The following is a 19,376-nucleotide window of genomic DNA, read 5'->3' as shown; positions in this document are numbered from 1 at the left end:
AACCTGGGGCTCCTCTGGTCTTGTCCACTTAAGTAAATGGCATACAACATTAATGATAGAAAGTAAGAAAAGAGGGCTGATGATTTTGAAAAGGGAAATGATAAAGTCAACAGTAGAAGAGTGATTTAGTAAATGATCATGGCACGTCCATGAGATAGCTTCTGAGGCTGATTTGTGAAATAATCATTAAGGAGTTGAATGTAAAACATGGCCAATGTTTGATAAACCATTGAATGAAAGGATAAATTATGTGACTGATAGGATAGTGATTAGAACCACAATAAAGTTGAAAGCCATTCATAGGAAAAAAGATACAAAAAAAGTATTTCACCTAAACACAGCTGTATTCAGGTGGTGGGGTTCAGGGCCTTGTCTTCTCTTTTGTTTTCTGGAAAATCGTTATTATGTTGTGTGCAAGTCCAAAAGATGGAAGGAGGGAAAGTGGCCGAGAGTAGCTGAAGGGAGTTAGCATGCTCAGGCAAATGACAGATAATCACCCTTGATTATTTCTCATGTTTTTGTGTATGGGCTTGAGCAATTAGAACATGGCCGTACATACCAGCTTCTAGTGGCATGCTCATCCTCATTTTTGATGCATTTACTGTGGGCTGTCTCAGTAGGGTTGGTTAATAGCCACTTACATGTCCCTTTGTATCTCGAGGCTGTTTCCTCAGCTTTGCACTTTGCCAACTCTACACAGAAAATGTATGCACATTTTAAAGGGCAACAAGCACTTAAAGGTAGCATGAACATCCATTACGACCCATCATTATTAGCCTTCACATAAGCTTCAAAAATAAAAGAGAAAACTTTCCCTGCCAAGCCATTTAAAGCAGACTTCACTGAAAATAACATTAAATGGAGTCTTAGTTTTAAATAAGCAGCCCCGTAAAACTTCATGTTTCATGCTCTCCATTAAAACCATCAATTGACAGGAGATGTATTTTTGTTTTGTTTTAAATGGTCCATTTACATTAGCAAAAAAATTAAGTCACATGAAGAAGTATTAAAGTGCAAAAGAGAAAGCCTCCCCCAGCCGATTGTCCCTCTTTTCCAAGGTACCCACTGTTAGCAATTTGATGTGTGCAGGCAGGACACTGCACACTGATTTCTTCAGGATAGTCTCACCCTACTGACTTGACTCGGGGTGGGTTTGGATTGGAGATACTTTGTGTAGCTACCATGCCTAGGCATGGAGAGCTCTGTTTCTGATGATGGTCATGAGGGAATGGACTATCTCCACCATGGGGAACTATTATGGTAAGACTGAACTGTCAGGTATTGTCAACTTAAGGAAGATGTGACCCGTACTAAGTCCATGAACTAAGCTCCCACTTTTTACTGACCAACTGGTAACTGAGCCCTGGGCCATAACTCTGGCCAAGACAGTGTCAACAGAGTGGCCTGTACAGTGTCACAGCCCAGCCTCCCCTGAGTGAAGAGCAAAAGCACCTTAATGTCCATGCGTAAAACAAGTTCACCAGCATCCAGTGCACAGCAGCTGCTATGCCCCTTTACCTTCCGCCTCACATGCGTTCAAGCACTTAAAACCTGCCCTCAAACTACCTTATCAGTTTGCTGTGAAGGATTGTGCTGTCTAATGAAACTGTGTTATCTGTGTTAATGCTAAACTTTTTATTGGGGCAAAGATAGAAAGCTGATAGGTGGCCCAGTAGCCTTTCTCTTTTACCATTACAGATCAACTCATAAGAAGAAATGCCTGCGACAGAAATCTGGACCAGTTCCCAGATCACTTGCCAAGATGAATAGGGTGACTGAATTAATCAATAAACAAACACATATCTTTTGGGCATCTCTTTTGTGCACTACAAAAGCTCTCCAGGTTTCTGGGGATTTATGCAAGAAAGTCAGTTCCCCCACTTGGTGGACAGAGTGGTCACTGCTAATACCCAGGGCTCACCAATTGTCTCTGGCAAAACACTGCAGCATTCCATTCTCCCAGAAGCTCTTCAAAGGAAAAGGATCACCTGAGCAAGTGAGTACAGAGCACGCATGTGGAGCTCTTCAGAAAGTTCATGGGAAAAATGTATTAGGAAAACGCTATACATGCATGCAAAATACCCTTAATATTTTTTCCCATGGATCTTTTAGGTACCTCTATAAAAAAGAATGAGAAGGGCCCGGTGGCGTGGGCTAGCGGCTAAAGTCCTCGCCTTGAACATGTCAGGATCCCATATGGGTGCCGGTTCTAATCCCGGCTGCTCCACTTCCCATCCAGCTCCATGCTTGTGGCCTGGGAAAACGGTCGAGGACGGCCCAAAGCCTTGGGACCCTGCACCCACGTGGGAGACCTGGAGGAAGTTCCTGGCTGCTGGCTTCGGTTAGGCACATCACCAGCCATTGCAGTCACTTGGGGAGTGAATCACCGGATGGAAGATCTTCCTCTCTGTCTCCTCCTCTCTGTATATCTGACTTTGTAATAAAAATAAATAAATCTTTAAAAAAAAAGAATGAGAAAATGACTTTTCTCTTTTGGAATTCAGCATCCTATACTGTGTATATATTATGAGTTTTATAAGGGAACTAAATTCAAAGTGAAATACTTCCCTTCCACGTATTACCTAGTTGTTTCACTGCAACGTCTTCTGACTTCACTAACAATGTCGGTTTATCTTGCGTGAAGTTTCCACAAGTGAGGTTGACATGTATTTTACCTCTGATCCTGCCAATCAATTCCCTGAGTGTTGGAGAAGCGTTGGCTTTTACCATGGCATGACAAACACAGCTAGAAAGCAGAACACATAAGAAAAAAGTTGCAGTCATATCACAACAGTGTAATTTGGCCAGCAGAACAAATCCCCAGTACAGGTGTCTAGATTGCTACTACACAGATGTCAAACTTTTTAGTTACCAAGTGGCAAAGTTTAAGTGATAGAGGATGGTATTTTGAAACCCTCTGATAGATTTTTCTTGTATCCAAATCAGACAGCTCAAAACTTGTTTTCAAAAGACTGTTCAACAAATTGATGTTACTTTGAAATTGACTAAAGAGTGATTTTTATAGGAGTTCTGAAGTAATTATTAGAGAAGGCAGAATACTCAGCATTTATTATTTCAGGGGAAGCACTTTATCCTTCTGGTCTACAATTTACTCTTCTTTACTAAAATAAGGCAGCTAGGTGTATCCTCAATTAGTCTACAAAGTTGTGTTCTGCAGAAGGCCTATTCCTATAAGAGAATAGTAATAATGATAATGATAGCGAACACATTTGGAGTTCTTGCTCCACATGTTTTGATTCACTTTTATCCTTTTAACAATCTTATAAGGTAGAACAATCCCTAGTCCCAGTGTACAGAAGAAATAGCTGAGCTGTAGGGAAGAAAACATTTTACATGGTCACCTAGTATTTCATACCTACCTAATACTTCTGTCAGCTAAAGGATATAAAAAATAGAATTATCCTTGACACCAGCCTTTTTAGCAAGGTCCTCAAACATTGTAAATTCTGTAATATTGCATCAGGAAACACATATCAGATTCATAAACTTACCTATGCCTTTTGTTCCATTTCCATTTGTAGCTTTTAAAAATACGTCTGCTGAGTTGAAAGCTAGATTTAACTGTGCTCACTCTAAATTGCTATGTCCGGTCTAGGCAAGACCCCCTCATGTCCTGACCTTTATTGGGCGATGTTTCTGCTCATGCTGCACATTACCTTTGAAGTCTATCTCTTCTCATTTTACAGAGTCCAAGACAGAGAAGGACTCCTTCTGAATTCTCTTCTCTTGCTGTTAATAGATGTTCTGTTGCAACACCCTGAACATTTCAATGACCTCTATGTTCTTCATGATGTACATTAAGCATGCTAATAACAATAAGAAGAAGAAGAATGAGGATCCTGGAAGGAGCTTCACCAATCACAATTATGAACAGAATGGGGTATGGTTCCATATAATTTTTCAATTTTCAGGCTAAGTAATTCATGGAGCTTGTTGAATAAAGCACTTCATCTCTCCATCTCCAGTTGTAATCACTTTGGACCCATTTCCTCTTCACCACAAAGAAACAGTAGGAACGCTACCAGGCTGAGCCATGAGCAACTGAAATCAACCTTCTTCTGGAAGGAAAGAGCCAATTACAACATCTATAATATAGCCACAAGGTACTTTTATCTTCTTTTGACAACTCTGACCAAACAGCTGCACATATGTAATTAAATGGAAATAATTCAGACCTTAATGTACCAGCTATGAATAAACTCATCTCCTACCTGTATGGTACATGGGAAACCGTAGCCATTCCTTGTGCTTCTCTCTGTTCCAAATAATGCAAAAGAAAAATACATGGTCACTGAAATCTTTAAAGAAACATCACAAATGAGTACAAGACTTACTGCTAACAACAGCAATAACAAGTTTGCTTAACATTTATGTATCCCAATGCCATTGGTAAACCAATTGCAAAATAGCAATGTACTTTAATTCTCGTGCCTGCACTGTAGGGTGAATGATGCAAGGATAATTATTGCATTTTCTAGATGAAGAAACTGAGTCTCTGAAAACTTAGAGCACTAAGAGAAGATTCAGAATATCTGGATATCAACATGGTGTTAATCATAGAAAACATCATAAAGTGTTAATTAGGTTTTTAACTGTGTTAATAGGCTAAGCACTTAACACAAGTTATCTCCTCCTCACTTTCCGGCAGCCTTCATTGCACACGTGAGGAAATTGAGGCACAATGAGATTAATCAAATTGCTGACATAAATTAATTAAATTGTATGTCTGAAATTGGAACAAAAGGGATTCCAGCTCAGGCAGCCTGACCACAGTATCGACAAAAAGCCTTCACATTTATTGCTTGAGATGAATTTTAGTTATAGTGTGTATCTACAATGTGTTAAAATGTAAAATTGTGACTCAAATACTTACCCAAAAAAATAAATGATGGAATTAATTTGGAAGGCACTGCGAGCTTGATTGCATTTTTTTTATACTTAAAACATTTATTTCATATTTAAATACCTTGAAAGTCATGAGCTTACTAATCATTTCAGGGTATACAATTATAAAGGCATAGGCACTGGAAGCAGTGCTAAGAATTAGGGTGGTGATATCAAGAAATAATTTTGTCACTCATGGAGTTTAAATCCATACAAATAAAAGTGGATTATGTGTGTGTGTGCCTGCGCGTGCGTGTGTGTGTGTGTGATGCCAATCTTACAAACCAGTGCCTCAAGGCTTTTTTGCAACATGTCTATAACCCCAAAATTCCAATTCCCTATCTTTCAACATTCCTACAGACCACAAAATGTGCCTCAGGTGGACAGTTCAGAAAAGCAAAGGATGGTGTTCTTGATGAACTTTGGTACCAATCCCAAAGGAAGTAATATATTTGACCCTCAGTTTTCATAACCAAGATTTGCCAAACACATGGGGAGGAAAAGCTATTTACTTATATCTAATCAAGTATAATATGGTCATAATTACATTCATTTTGAAAAATTACTTACAATAGTTTTGTATATGGCCATTTCTTCCTCAGAAGTGTTTCTGTATCAAAAGCACCAAAAAATTATGGAAAATGAAACAGTGAAACACAGTATCAAAGCTCAGGAAAAGGACAATCTGAACTTATACAGACTAATGGACCTTATCTTGTCATATTCTCAAAGCTTAAAATTTTAATTTATTATCAGGGCCCCAAGATGCACTCATTGAATGCATCTTTCAGAATTCTGTTCTGTAATGGAACCAGCAAGGGTGCATACAAATCTACAAACAAGGATGGAAATTATTCAAATATACATTAGATAGTTGGACACATACATCCTAAGAAATTAAAATGAATTAACTAGATCAGCTTGCATGAGCTAGAAAAGATATACATGATGTGTAAGAAAACATGGAAAGAAAGATGTAATCTGTAGAATAGGATCTCATTCTCTTTATAAATGTATGAAAACAGATCTGGAGGAATATTTAAATAAACTGTGAACAAGAGTTGCTGGAGGGTTGGGGATAGGAGATTATGGGAGAATTTCACTATGTATGTGATTATATTTCTATGAAGCCTCAAGATTTTGCAAAATGATCATATATTACTTTCATAATGAGATAATCAACAAACACGATTTTTAAATTTATTTTATCATATTTAGTTGAAAGACAGAGAGGAAGATATCTTTCAGTTGCTTGTAATAGCCAGAGCTGAAGCAAGGAATCAGTAACTCAATCTGGATTCGCCATGTGGGTGGCAAGGATTCAAGTATCTGAATCATCACTTGATACCTCTCAGGGTGTGCATCAGTAGGAAGCCATCATTGCAAACAGTGTCAGAACTCCAAGTCAGGAGTTCCAATACAAACTGTGAGCTGTCCATACAGCATCTTAACTGCTAGGTCAAATGACCAACCCCACAGATACAATTTTTGAAAGAATATTGTATATACCCTAGGAATTTCCAATTCCCCTTGGAATTGGACCATTATGGACTGTGTGTATGTGTCCACTCAAACTTTGTATGTTGAAGCCTCATTCCAAATGTGATGTATTAGGAAGTGGAGGGAGCCATTGGAGGCGATTAGGTCATGAGGGCTGAGCCCTCAGGAACAGAATTGTCACGTTTATAAACAGAGACTCAGAGCTTCCTCTCTCTCTGCTGTCTGCCACAAGACACTTGCCAGGACCCAACAATGTTACCACCTGGACTTCATAGCCACTCAGTTTTACAATAATAAAGTTAGCTAAAGCTACTAGACAATAAAGTGTCTTCCATCCATTTATATAAACTCTTATATTGAGCCTATCTATATTTGAATATGTAAAAGAAATGAAATTCTCAGTGTTCAGAGGGTTTATTTCTTTATTCCTTATTTATGTATTATTGGACAATTCATCTTGCTATGCCTTAACAGAATTATACTGCTTTTCAAACAGCGTTTTCGGGGTATCCCTTTGATAGAAGAGGGCTCCACAAAAAGTTATTGAAAATGCATAATATGAAAAACTATGCACGGATTTCAAATGTTTCTACACTAAATTAAGCCTATGTTTTAATTCTATGTCTTTCAAAGTTTTTGAAGTCTCCTGATACATGTAGAGCAAGAGCAAAGGAGCTATTTCTCAGATGACCAATTGTCTTTTCCATGGCTTCCTTGAAATTATTTGGTACCTGCTCATCTCACTGTCCTCACCTTCAGAAAAGCATGTCCCCAACAAATCTTGAACTAGTCAGCATTCTTTCCATTGTACATTCAAGTTCCCTTCAAACTTTCTATTTGACCAGCGGTCCTTTAGAATCCTCATGCATTAGCTGTTCCTGACTCTTCATCCTCTTAAGGAAGTTTATTCTACATTACGCAATTATAAAATTTTATAGATTAAGGGAGTAATAGAGTTCATTCAATAAAATTCTACTTCTTTCTCTACTAATTTTCTTCAATTTAGTTCTCCAGCTGGTGTTATATGCTGCAGTACTAACAAATATTTTTTCCTGATCCCAAAGGGAATTTACAGGCCAGACACAAAGACTCAGTTGGCTAATCCTCCCCTTGCAAGTGCTGGGATGCCATATGGGCACTGATTCATGTTCCATCTGCTCCACTTCCCTTCCAATTCCCTGCCTGTGTCCTGGGAAAGCAGTGGAGAACAGCTCAAAGCCTTGGGACCCTGCGTCCAGGTGGGACACCTGGAAGAAGCTCTTGGCTTTGAACTGGTTCAACTCTGGCCACTTTGACCATTTGGGAATGAACCAGCAAATGGAAAGTCTTTCTCTGTCTTTCTCATCTTTCTGTAAATCTGCCTTTTCAATATAAATAAAATTACATAAATGTGACAGGTCCTTATTTTCCAGTGATGTAAACAAAGAAAACCCCTCTGGACAGGAAAAATCATGGAATGTACCCGGCTTGCTATTTGAACCACAAGTAGTCGACATTCACATACCTGTCTTTTATTTGGCTAGCCAAATTAGCAGGAGAAATTCCACTGTCTTGAAATACAGAATTCAGCTGTAAAAGAAAAAAATTCATTTTGTTGTTCCAACTTCTCTATTTTAAGCCAGGAGAGTCACCTGGGATGACATGATCTTTAAGCTGCATTCATTATTTCAGTTGACCTAACATTTCCATCTGCTCCACTCAGTTTTTCAGTTTACATTTTACCAAGTGTTATAAACTGAATTGTGCCCTCCCTGCAAATTCAAATGCTGACACCTACCCATGTTATTATATTTGTAGGTAAGGCCATCAGGAAGTCAAAATGGTGAAGGCCATAATCTACTAGGACCAGTGTCCAACAAAAGATGTATGAGCACACAGAAAGGGCTGTATTATAGCACAGGGAGAAAAAAACAGTCTGCATCTCAAGCATAGAGACCTCTCCAAGAACCAACTCTGTAAACATCTTGATCTAGGACTTACAGCCTCTATAACTATAAGAAAACAAATATCTGATCCAGGAACACATTAAATTTCTCTGTCTTTTAGTGTCTCCTTTATCTTTTTTAATGTCTTGCAGTTTTCATCCTAGAGGTCTTTCACGTTTTTGGTTAGGTTTATTCTAGGGTATTTAAGTTTCTTCTGCACTATTTTAAAGGAGACTGTACATACAAATTGTTTCTCAGCCATGGAGTTATTTGTGTATACTATCGCCATCAATTTATGTTAATTGATTTTGTACCTTGCTACTCTACCAAACTCTTTTATGGATTTTATTCTTTAGTTTGTTGATGTAGTGTATCACACTATTTATTTGCATATGTTAAACCATCCCTACATGCCAGGTACAAATTCTACCTTCTTTGGATGAAATTCATGATCTGTTTGATGAATTTATTGTTGGATTCTGTTGACTAGTACTTTGCTGAGGATTTTTACACCCATGCTCATAAGGGACTTAAGTCTGTATGTAGTTCTCTTTCTTTGTTGTGTCTTTATCTGGCTTTGCTATTAAGGTAATGTTGACTTCATAGGAAGAATTTGGAAAAATTGACTATATTGCTTTGAATGGTTTGGGCAGGATTGAGGTAAACTCTTGAAACATTTGGTAGAATTCAGCAGTGAAGGCATCTGGTCTTGGATTGTTCTTTGTTGAGAGGGATTTAATTAACAATTGAATCTCTCTCCTGGTTATAGGTCTATTGAGATTTTTATTACCTCATGATTTCATTCTGGTAGATTGTATGTGTTCTTAAGTCTATCCATTTCTTCTAGATCTTCAAATTTTTGGGGGTATAGGTGTTGTAATAGTTCCTGAATATTCTGTATGTCTGAAAATTCATTGTTACTTTTTTCTCTGATTCTATTGATTCATATCTTCTCCCTCCATTTTTTTGTTAGTTCTGTTAGTGGAGAAAATATTTTCTGATTTTCTCAAAGAACTAGCTGTTTGATTAATTTATCTTATGTATTATTCTTTGGTCTCGATTTGGTTTGTTTTCTCATTTCTTTTTATTATTTATTTTTTCTGTTAACTTTGGGATTAACAGATGGAGAAATTTACCATGTTCCTGGATTGGTAGAATAAACATCATCAAAATGTCCATATTACGAAAAGTCATGTACAGATAAAATAAAACCCCACTAAAAATCCCAACAACATTCTTTCCATAAATAGAAAAGATATTACAAAACTTCATTTGGAAACACAAGAGACCTTGAATAAGGCAAGGATATCCTGAAAAATAAAAATAGAGCTGGGGGAATCACAATTCCAGATCTCAAGACATAGTAAAGGGAAGTGGTCATCAAAACAGTCTGGTACTGGTACTAAAACAGAGAAGATCAATTGAACAGAACAGAAACTTCAGAAGATAGCCCACACATGTATACCCAACTAATCTGACAAAGGAACTAGGAAAAAACATGGAAAAAGTTTGGTCTCTTCAATTAATGTTTTTGGGACAATTGGATGCCAGCTTGCAGAAGTAAGAAATAAGACTCCCACTTCTCACATTCTGCAACAATCAGCTCTAAATGAATCAAGGACCAACATTTCTGCACCAAAATCATCAAACTATTAGAATAAAACATAGGAAGCATTCTGAAAGATGTATAGACTTCTTAGAAAAGTCACCAAAAGCATAGGCAGTAGAAGTCAAAATAAACAAATGGGACTTCACCAAACCAAAAGCTTCTGTACAGCAAAGGAAATGACCAACAAACTGAAGAAGCAAAATCATTGCCCACTATACAACCAATAGGGGACTAATATCCAGGATTTACAAAGAGCTTCAGAAACTCAACAGCAATAAAACAAACAACCTTGTGAGGAAATGGGTGAAGGAAATTGAGCAGGTATTTTAAAAAACAGATTTAAATGACTAATAGACATGAAAATGCTTAGACTCTCTAGCTGTCAGGAAAATATAAATAAAAATCACATTGAGGTTCTACCTAATTCCAGTGAGATTAATCTACGTTCAGAAATCTATAAACACCTGCTGGTGAGGATGTGAGGAAAAAATACCCTATCCCATGCTGGTGGGAGTGTAGGTTGTGCAGTATGGAGAATTTTCAGAGTACTGAAAATTGATCTACCATGCAACCAAGCTATCCCACTTCTGGGAATATATCCGAAGGAAGTGAAATCTGCTTATGGAACGTGATTTGCGTGTGTGTATTCATAGCAGAACCATCCACAATAGTGAAGACATGAAAACAACTCAGATGTTCATTAAAAGAAAAATGCATAAGAAAACTGGTACATCTACTCTGTGGAATATTACTCAGTCATTAAGAAAAATGAAATAATACCATTTGCAACAAAAGGGTCTCAACTGGAACCCATTATGCTCACTGAAATAAGTTATTCCCAATAGGACAAATACCATATGTTCTCTCTGATACAAGGCAACCTACATGAGAAATATATGATCAATAGATATATAGGTAAGCATGTATATTCACATATTTCTCTAGAAGAACTGTATAATGGAGACAAGCATGCTGTGAAGTGAAGGTACACTTCAGTATGCATTTCTATTCCCAAGTAAAAGGAGAACCCCCAGTGACAGAGTTAAATACACCTTGAAAATACATTACTACCATTGTCTATACCTACAATGCCATGATACACTTAAATGGCAGAGTGTTGGACTTGTGACTGTTAATGAAGGACAATATTATTGTAATAATATGGGGAAAATGGTGGGGAAAAGAATTGGAAAGAAGAGGAGGTGGCAAAGGAATTCCTGTGTCTACAAAACGTTTTCAGAAGAATAACAATAACAATAAAATAACAAAAAACACCCAAATATCTGGTCTTCAAGTCATTTAATCTGCAGTGTATTGTTGTAGCACTAACTCATTTTCCAGTACATGAAAACGCCATGTACACTTGAAAGTAAGTGATAATAAAGGTAGAATGGAAGCAGATATGATCATTGACCTTGGGATCTAAAACCTATTGTCAGCTAGCTGAGAGACTATTCAATGAAAGCTATTAAAGTGTTCATGTTATTTGATCTTGCAATTCCACTATAGGAATTTATCATGTACAAATATTCAAGTGCCACTCAATGTACTACAAGAGCATTATTTTTAGCATTCTTTATAAATATATAGAAAACAAAAACAACTATATGTTCAACTATAGATATTTTGATTAGAAAAGAAAACTACATTACAAAAGGTAGTAAAGTCCTAAGCATCTATTAAAGTATATGAGGTAAATTAATAATTACCAACATGAATATTCTAAAAGATACATACTTAAGTGTGGGAATAAAGCAAGTTGAAGAATAGCGGAATTAAGTCCAACTATTTTGTGAAAGAACACATATGCATGGGTGTTATAACAAGTACAGATAAATCCAAAACAATGTACCTTATACCATTAAGAGGAGAAAATGCCAGGAGCAGTATTATAGAGGATATTTACTTTCTGTTTTAAATACTATTATCTAATTTGCTACAGAATGTGTGTTAGTTTTACTATCAGAATAACATAAGGATGAATAAAGTATTCATTGTCATATAAAAATTAAAAGCAGAAAGCAAAAATGCTTAATGTGATAACATAATAACTTAATTATCATTGCTGTTCACTTTCTCAAAATATGAAAATTTGGCAAAATTTCAGAATTTGTGTCACTGTAGGGAAATGTACAGATATTAACAAGTTCGGATAATAACATTTTGTAAAATAGTTCCACATTGCTTCCTTGAGAGGAATTGCATATATTCCCATGGTATTACTTACAGAACAGGTTTACAGTGAAATTAAATCTAACTAGCTGTGAAACGGATTACTGATAAAAAGTAAAGCCTAGGTTTAATTGACTCAATATTTGTCATATACATATACATATTCACATATATTTATATGTATCATAAATATTCAAAATATTTTACCCAGTCTTCTGCAATTTCATGAATAAAAGTGGTAACAAAGATCCTTGGCTTTTCATCAAAGAGAGAGAATCTCATTCCAACGTTGTAGAAGGAAACTGTAATTAAACATGAAAGGTTAATATAATTCATTTCTTCCAAGAAGTTTAAGTTTTGTAAATTTAATCAAAGGTTCTTTCTGTTTTAAAGCAAACTAGATAATGATAGCTTATTCCTGAACTTTAACTCCACGTCAAGAACCAAATATTTTGGCTCTGTAACCAAGAAAAAATAAAATAAGATGTTATTATCTCATTTTTGGGAAGTCACCTGAGTTCTACACCTGATGGGCATTCTACAAATCTCCCAACTTTTCTATTTTCGTTGTCCATCAGATTCCTAATCCATTCATGAATCAGCTGAATACAGTGTTACAAGATCATTTGTTTGAAGGAAAACTTTTTTCTCATCCTAGGTCTTTTGTTTCATATTTTTATCTTCTTATTTTCTTCATTCTTTTGTATAGCCTATTAAGTTTCTATTTTGGAATGCTGAAAGTTGAAGGAATATTGAGAATTTGAACACTGTGGAAGCCAAATACTTCCTGGCCAAATAAACATTCCATGCCAGCTTGAGGTGGGAATTTTAGAAGGTTAACACCTGCACAAGAAGAATTCAAATAGCTGGACAGCGTAACTTCTGCTATTTTCTGATGTGTGACCAACCTTGTCACCCTTAAGAATATATGCTGAGGCATGAGATTCCAGTCCCATGTTCTTAGTGGCAGCGCTGTAATCAGAACACTAAGAACAAAACAAATGCAAAGGAGGCTAAGAAATATATTAAGGGACAGGCATTGTGGCATTGGAGGTTAACTTCCAGCTGTAACACCCACATCCCAAGTACTGTTTTGAGTACTGGCTCTTCTGTTGTGAACACAGGTTCCTACTAATGTACATGGGAAGAAAGTGGAAGCTGGGTAAAGTATTTCGGCCCTGCCATGCATGTGAGAGATCTAGATGGAGTTTCTAGCCCCTGGCTTCAGCCTGGTCCTTCTTTGAATGTTCAAGACATTTACTTGACTCTACCTCTTTCCCTCTGTCCCTCTGTCACCTGCCATACGAATAAATAAGTGAATAAGTTTAAAAAACTCTTATTGAGTGAAAAAACATATTTTGATTGTATTTCAACAAAACCAAAAATAAAAATATGGCCAGAGGATTCTGTTTGGATAAGGTTCTCCCACTTGGGAAGGTAAGGAACACTTGCATTTTTTCTGCTTTCAGAGAATTGGCCACTTTCAAGGATACATGGCATGCATTCTGTTAGGGACACATTGCATAATGGAACAGTGTCTGTACCTGTGTTGCCAAGAGGTGAAATCAATGCTTCTGTAGATGGAGAAGAAGGCATGGAGTCCATCCAAGTTGTCCCAAAAGAAGGAGAGACTATTGGAGACACCGTTGGTATGGAATTATGTGTCACTCCAGTGGATATGAGTGGAAATGCGGGTCCAATAGCAGTGGATATGATAGTGGCTATGTTTATAGGAGAATCCAGTGTGAACTTAGGAAGAATTAAAATCAGAGATGCTGATACAGCTGGAATTCTGCTCCATGCAGGTGTGATTGTGGGGCTAGGCAAATGTTTGGAACCAATAGAAAGGGTGTAGTCAATGACAGATGATGATATACTCTTTCCACTAATGAACGGAAATTCAGACAAAGTCCTGGAATTGGCAGTCTCAGTGGTTCTGGAGGATGTTTCAGGGGATGTGGGAATGAATACACTGTCATTTGTGACTTTCATAAGCATAAGGAGAGAAACTGGGAGGCCAGTAGCGATACCATCCATTGTAGGTGTAGGAATCATTTTGCTAGCTCTAACAAAGGGTAGTGTTGTAAAGTTATTGAATGAGTATGTTGGTATCATTTCAGAAGTCCTAAATGTGGATTTTAACCCCTCTATTATCTTGGAAGTCATAACATGAAGAGCATTAAATACAGTTGTCAGAGAGGAAGCTGAAGAGAAACTAAACAAAATCGAAGCCAGCGCAGAGGAAGTGGTAACCTTTGAGTTTATAGATCCTGCAATGGTACCAAAAGAATTTGAGAAGGGTGCAGTCCCAGGAGTTCCAGATGTGGTTATTTTCTCAAATGTGTTCTTAAAATCAGCCAATGTGGTAGGGTTAGTTCTTGAAGATGTTGCTAAAGAGAGGTCATCAGAAAACCCAAAAGGAGGAAAAATTCGTGGTGTAATAATTGATGGTGTTTCCTTAACATCTATAGATATTGGGCCCATTTCAGAGTCTGTGAATGTTGACAAAGACCACGTAGCAAGGTATAGCATCTCTGTTTCTACTTTGCTGGATGTGGGTGCATGAGTTGTAGTAGAAACTGAAAGCTGAGAATCTTTATTTGTGGGTATATTCCATAAAGTCATAGACAGAGACTGGGTTTTACAAGATGTAATTCTTGTCACCAGAAACGGGAGTTCAACCATTTGGAATGTTGGAAGAAAAGAAGTCTTTGTAGTAGAGTTCTCTGTCTCAGTGGTATGAGGTGAATAAAATGATGATGCCCAACAGAATGAATGGGATGCAATAGGTGTATTCATAGATGTAGCAATTTTTGGTAGTTGGGCTTTGAAAGTGTTTTCTATCAAAGTCAACTTTTCTGTAGTAGAGATGACAGCTTTCATACATTTTATGGATCCTGGAGTTCTGTTAAAGCTAATCAAATATGGGGAAGATGGGGAAACCTGAGTATTCAAGGAAGTGTGGAAATTATCTGAAGCAGTAGGTGAAAATATATTTTCAGGAACAGCCATCGTGGAGTAAGTACTTGCGTTATCTGTCATTCTACCATTGCTCATAGTGGATAGGGGACTGTTAACAATCTCTGGTAATGTATCTTCAGTTGCAGTCTCATTTGTTGTTGATGAGTATTGGATTGTAGATTTGAATGTTGAAAAGCTGGTCTTTGGAATTGAGGAAATATCAGTATTCTTAGAACTCAGTACAGAAGATGCAGTGATGTTGAAAAGTGCATTCACTATCCCATCCACAGTAGACACTGGAATGGTTTTTACAGAGTTAAAAATTGACTCTGTTGAAGAAGGTGATGTAGGTATTATCCTGAAAGGTACCTCTGTCATTTCTGAAGCAGTGCAAGCAGAGGAAGCCATTGTGCCTTTTGAAGTAGACCTAACATATGCTACAGATGTGAAATCCAATGCAGATATTTTTGTTGTCATTGTAGTACTAGGGATAACTGAAGGCAATAAAGTAGAGAACAACTTGCCTGTTGAAGAATTATTAGGAGAAATTGCTGTAGAGCCATTAACTGACTTCAAGGTCTTTTCAGACATGGGTCCAGCAGAAGTGTCTGTAGTGGGACTTTTCAAACAACCCAGATGTGTTATTTTAGAAGACTTAGTCATTGGTATAACAGTAGTGTCAGTAACTTGTTTAGAGATCAGGGCAGTGACATTAACTGGCAATGAGGACATTTGATACGTAGGAATGTATGTTTTCTTAGATGCCTCACCAACAGCTGCTGTAGATGCATTTGGAATATAAAGGGCTGCAGTGACTCCATCAGTAGTGATGCCTATGAAGTTGCTATTAGAAAGTCCAATTGTGGATTGAGAAAAGGGCTTGGGAAAAGTACGTGTGCTTTCAGAAATGGAAGAAGCAACTAAGATCACTCCAGGCTGAGTCCTAAGTGAAAGGAAGTCTGAAAGAGTTGTGTTGATGTTCATAGATTTTGATATTCTAATTGTCCTGGAAGTTGTGGTGTCTACAAATGAAGTATCCTGGCACTGTAAGATAGGCAGAGCCTCAAGGGTGGAGCTTACTACAACTTCGATAGTCCTGGGTGTATGTACTGAAAAGGCACTTGTGCTTTCTTTGTCAGGATACAGTAAAGCACTGATTGAAAGATCTTGTGAAGGGAAAACTAGCCTCCCAGAAGTGCGAGATGAAGCTGGGTTCCCAACAGGTGGAGTTTCAAGTGGAATTTCTGCAGATGAATTTGTTTTATGGCTGGAAGTTTGGGGAGTCCGAGAAAATCTTGCATTCATCATGTCCAAGTTTGAAACAACCTGGAAGTCAAAAATGAAAGAATTTCTTGATGGGAGTTTTTCCTAGGGAGGTGATCATGTGGTTTTGGTTAGAAGATAAGGAAGAGAAGGACGTCCCCAGTAGGATGGAGACTTGTGTGGAAGATTGAGAAATGTGGATGTTTACAGAAGTAGTAAGCTTGTGGGAAGAAGTGTTCAGAGGCCTGGTCTTATCAGTAGCAAAATTCTCTTTTGTGCCAATAGTCAAAGTAACCAGATCTCCACTGGCGCTAGAAGTATATAGGAAGCTTAGAGCATGGGTGGAAATTTCCTCTGCCAAATATAAGAATTGAATCACTACCAGTTCACACTTAGTTGATGTCATAGGAGTAGAGGATATAGTAGGAATGCTGTCAGGATGAAGTTTTGAGCAGACACTAAATTGTGTGAATGGAGTTACTGTGGCAGGTGATGGGAGAAGGCTGATAGCCTTACTTGTAACAGGAGTGTGGGTTCTCAGTGAGTGGATTGAAGTTTTTGTGAGAACAAGCAGTGCGGTGATTGTCATCCTGGCTGAGGTCACTGTGGCCTTTGAAGTGATATGAACTGAGTCATAATGGGTAGCCGAAGTCTCATTGGGTATGGAAACAGTCTGAACCAATGGTGCTACCCGTGCCGTGATCACTGTAGCTGATGAGAGAATCAAGATGTCTGAGAGCACAGATGTGGAAAAATCCCTGATCAGTGTAGAGTGCTCAGATATCACCACCGAGGTAACAGCAGAGAGATTAATTGGCAGTAAGGACATGGAGGGGACAGGAGTAAGAAGTGCTGAGGAATGAGTAATTGAAGTCTGTAAGATACCAGCAGGCAAGGATGTAGCTGGCATGTCTGTGGAGGTGGTGGTGAAATTGTCCCCAAATATTCTTGTAGCAGAAGCACTCAGGGCTTCTAGCAATGTGTGTGTGCTCCCAGAATTCCCCCTGGGATTTTCAGAAGTCCAATGTGCTGAATAGGTGTAGATGGAATGAAAGATTTCTGTAGGTACCTTGGATGAACTCTCACATGTACTACTCACCCATTTTGTTGACAGCCAATTTCCTTCCACTTTAGTAGGTGAACTTTCATCGTCTGATGGGATAGTCGACATGTCTGTGTCAGGAAAAGGGGAATCAGTGATTGAAGTTAACATTTGTGCTGATTCACCTGTTGTTTCCAGCACTGTTGAAAGTGCAGAAACCTCAGTTACTGTCTGCTTAGCTGATTTTCCCTTAAGATAAGGGGAAGTTGTTTTTTTTTTTTTTTTGTCATGGTAACATTGAGTCTTTTTGTTGTTGTAGATTTGGGCATAAGCACTGTTATATCTGCAAACACACTTGCATCATTTGTTTCTGTTTGTGTAATCTCAGAAGTGCTTTCTTTAGTAGGAAAACTTTGTTTAACAGTAAGGGTTGATGCTACACCTACTGCTGGAATAATAGTCCTCTTTGTTAGTGAAGAAAGTTCACTTGCAACTACTGTAGGCATAACGTTGGTTTTTAGTAGTAAGGTCGTAAGTTTAAACTTAGGCATATTAGTTACAGATTGGATTTGGGGAGCTGCAGAGAAATTAGAAGATCGTGGAGATGTCAATTTGGATAGAGCTATTGTATATTTTCCTGCAGTAGTGTCAGTAGTAGTGATAGCCTCACTCGCTGTGTATGTTTCTGATAGGTTTATAATATTAGTAGCTGAAGATAAATATTCTGAATTAGTAGTACCCCCATGAAATATTGATGTGAAATTTTCATTAGCCATAAATGTAAGCAAGGTGGTTATTTTCATAGATGTCTGATCTGGTCTGGAAGTCCAAGTTGTCATATTGGCAGTTCTAGATGTGAGATCTGACTCAGATGCCTTGGGTATGGAAGCTGTTATGGAAGTCAGAGTAATCATGTGTTCACCAGCTGTAGGTGCAAATGCAATTCCAGGACTTAAAGTTCTGTGTGTTGGTTCACAGTTAATATCTGGCTGTGGACTCTGAGTTCCAGTGAATGTGGGGAATATCACAGAAGAAAGGGCCCCAGAGATGTTTTCTGGCACTGAGGTAAACATGAGATTGTTGGCTCCAGATGAAGAGATACCCTGTACATTTGTAGATGTTGATTTTGCCTTAGCTGTTCTTAGAGAGGATATGGTCTGACTAGGCCTCATTGAGAATGTCACCAAATGAACTGTAAATGCTATTTTTGTATCAGCTGTTACCAATGTAGGCACTTTTTGGTTTCTAGGAAATGCAGAAACCACAGGAGTAAATGTGGAGATGAGCGCAGACTCAGGAGGGATTGCAGATGCAGCCCCCAGCCGAGCCATTGTAGAAAAAGTCTGTTGTACTCTGGACACGGGGTTAGCCCCATCGGCTGTGGATGCTGTGGAGATAGATCGTGCCCCACTATCGGTGGATCTATATCTGGGTGAAGAGGTTGTAGGCATGAATAGTGAATCAGTAGATGAGGATAAAGATATTTGTTTCGTAATGCTTGGTTGAGATTTGAATACTGATGTTTGAGTAATTGAATTCTTGATAAATCTGGATGTAGATGGAAAATTAGTAGCCATATTTGGATGAAATGTCTCAGTGATCATGGTTTCAACCATTTTTGTTGTACTTGTGTTTTCTGAGGAAGGAACTGTAGTTGCTTTCCTGGAATTATTATTAGTAGCGCCTATAGACATGCTTTTGGTAGGTAGAGGAATGGTTGCTGAAGTAGATGACACTTTTGATGCAAATGTAGTTGCCTTAGTCATTAATGTCTTAAGTTTTTGTGCAGTTGTTCTTTCCAGAGGTGAAGATATAAAGGAATAGGATGATGTCATATAATCATTTGCAACAAAAAATAAGCCTTTAGACTTCACTGAAGAGCAGTGAGAGTCTAGTCCAGTAATTTGGGACAGAGTTGTCAAATATATTTGTTGAAAAAGACTTGTACTTGTTTCTTGAATTGTCATATTTTCAGAAACAACTGAAAAAATCAGAAAAC

General features: G+C 37.8%; 1 protein-coding gene across 1 annotated transcript in view; it reads right to left on the bottom strand.

The window, feature by feature from the left end:
- ADGRG4 (adhesion G protein-coupled receptor G4) overlaps window positions 1-19,376 on the bottom strand; it is an 89,665-nt gene that overhangs the window by 51,638 nt on the left and 18,651 nt on the right. Inside the window, 9 exon segments of the mRNA XM_058659176.1 lie at window positions 560-692; window positions 2,583-2,746; window positions 4,233-4,312; window positions 5,476-5,515; window positions 7,910-7,974; window positions 12,319-12,413; window positions 13,656-16,432; window positions 16,434-17,659; window positions 17,662-19,358. Coding sequence (XP_058515159.1) covers window positions 560-692; window positions 2,583-2,746; window positions 4,233-4,312; window positions 5,476-5,515; window positions 7,910-7,974; window positions 12,319-12,413; window positions 13,656-16,432; window positions 16,434-17,659; window positions 17,662-19,358 — 6,277 coding nt within the window.

Source organism: Ochotona princeps, chromosome X, assembly GCF_030435755.1.
Source record: "Ochotona princeps isolate mOchPri1 chromosome X, mOchPri1.hap1, whole genome shotgun sequence".
Lineage (NCBI taxonomy): Eukaryota > Metazoa > Chordata > Mammalia > Lagomorpha > Ochotonidae > Ochotona > Ochotona princeps.
Note: the sequence above shows the minus strand (reverse complement) of the source record. Positions and strands in the feature narration are given on the sequence as shown.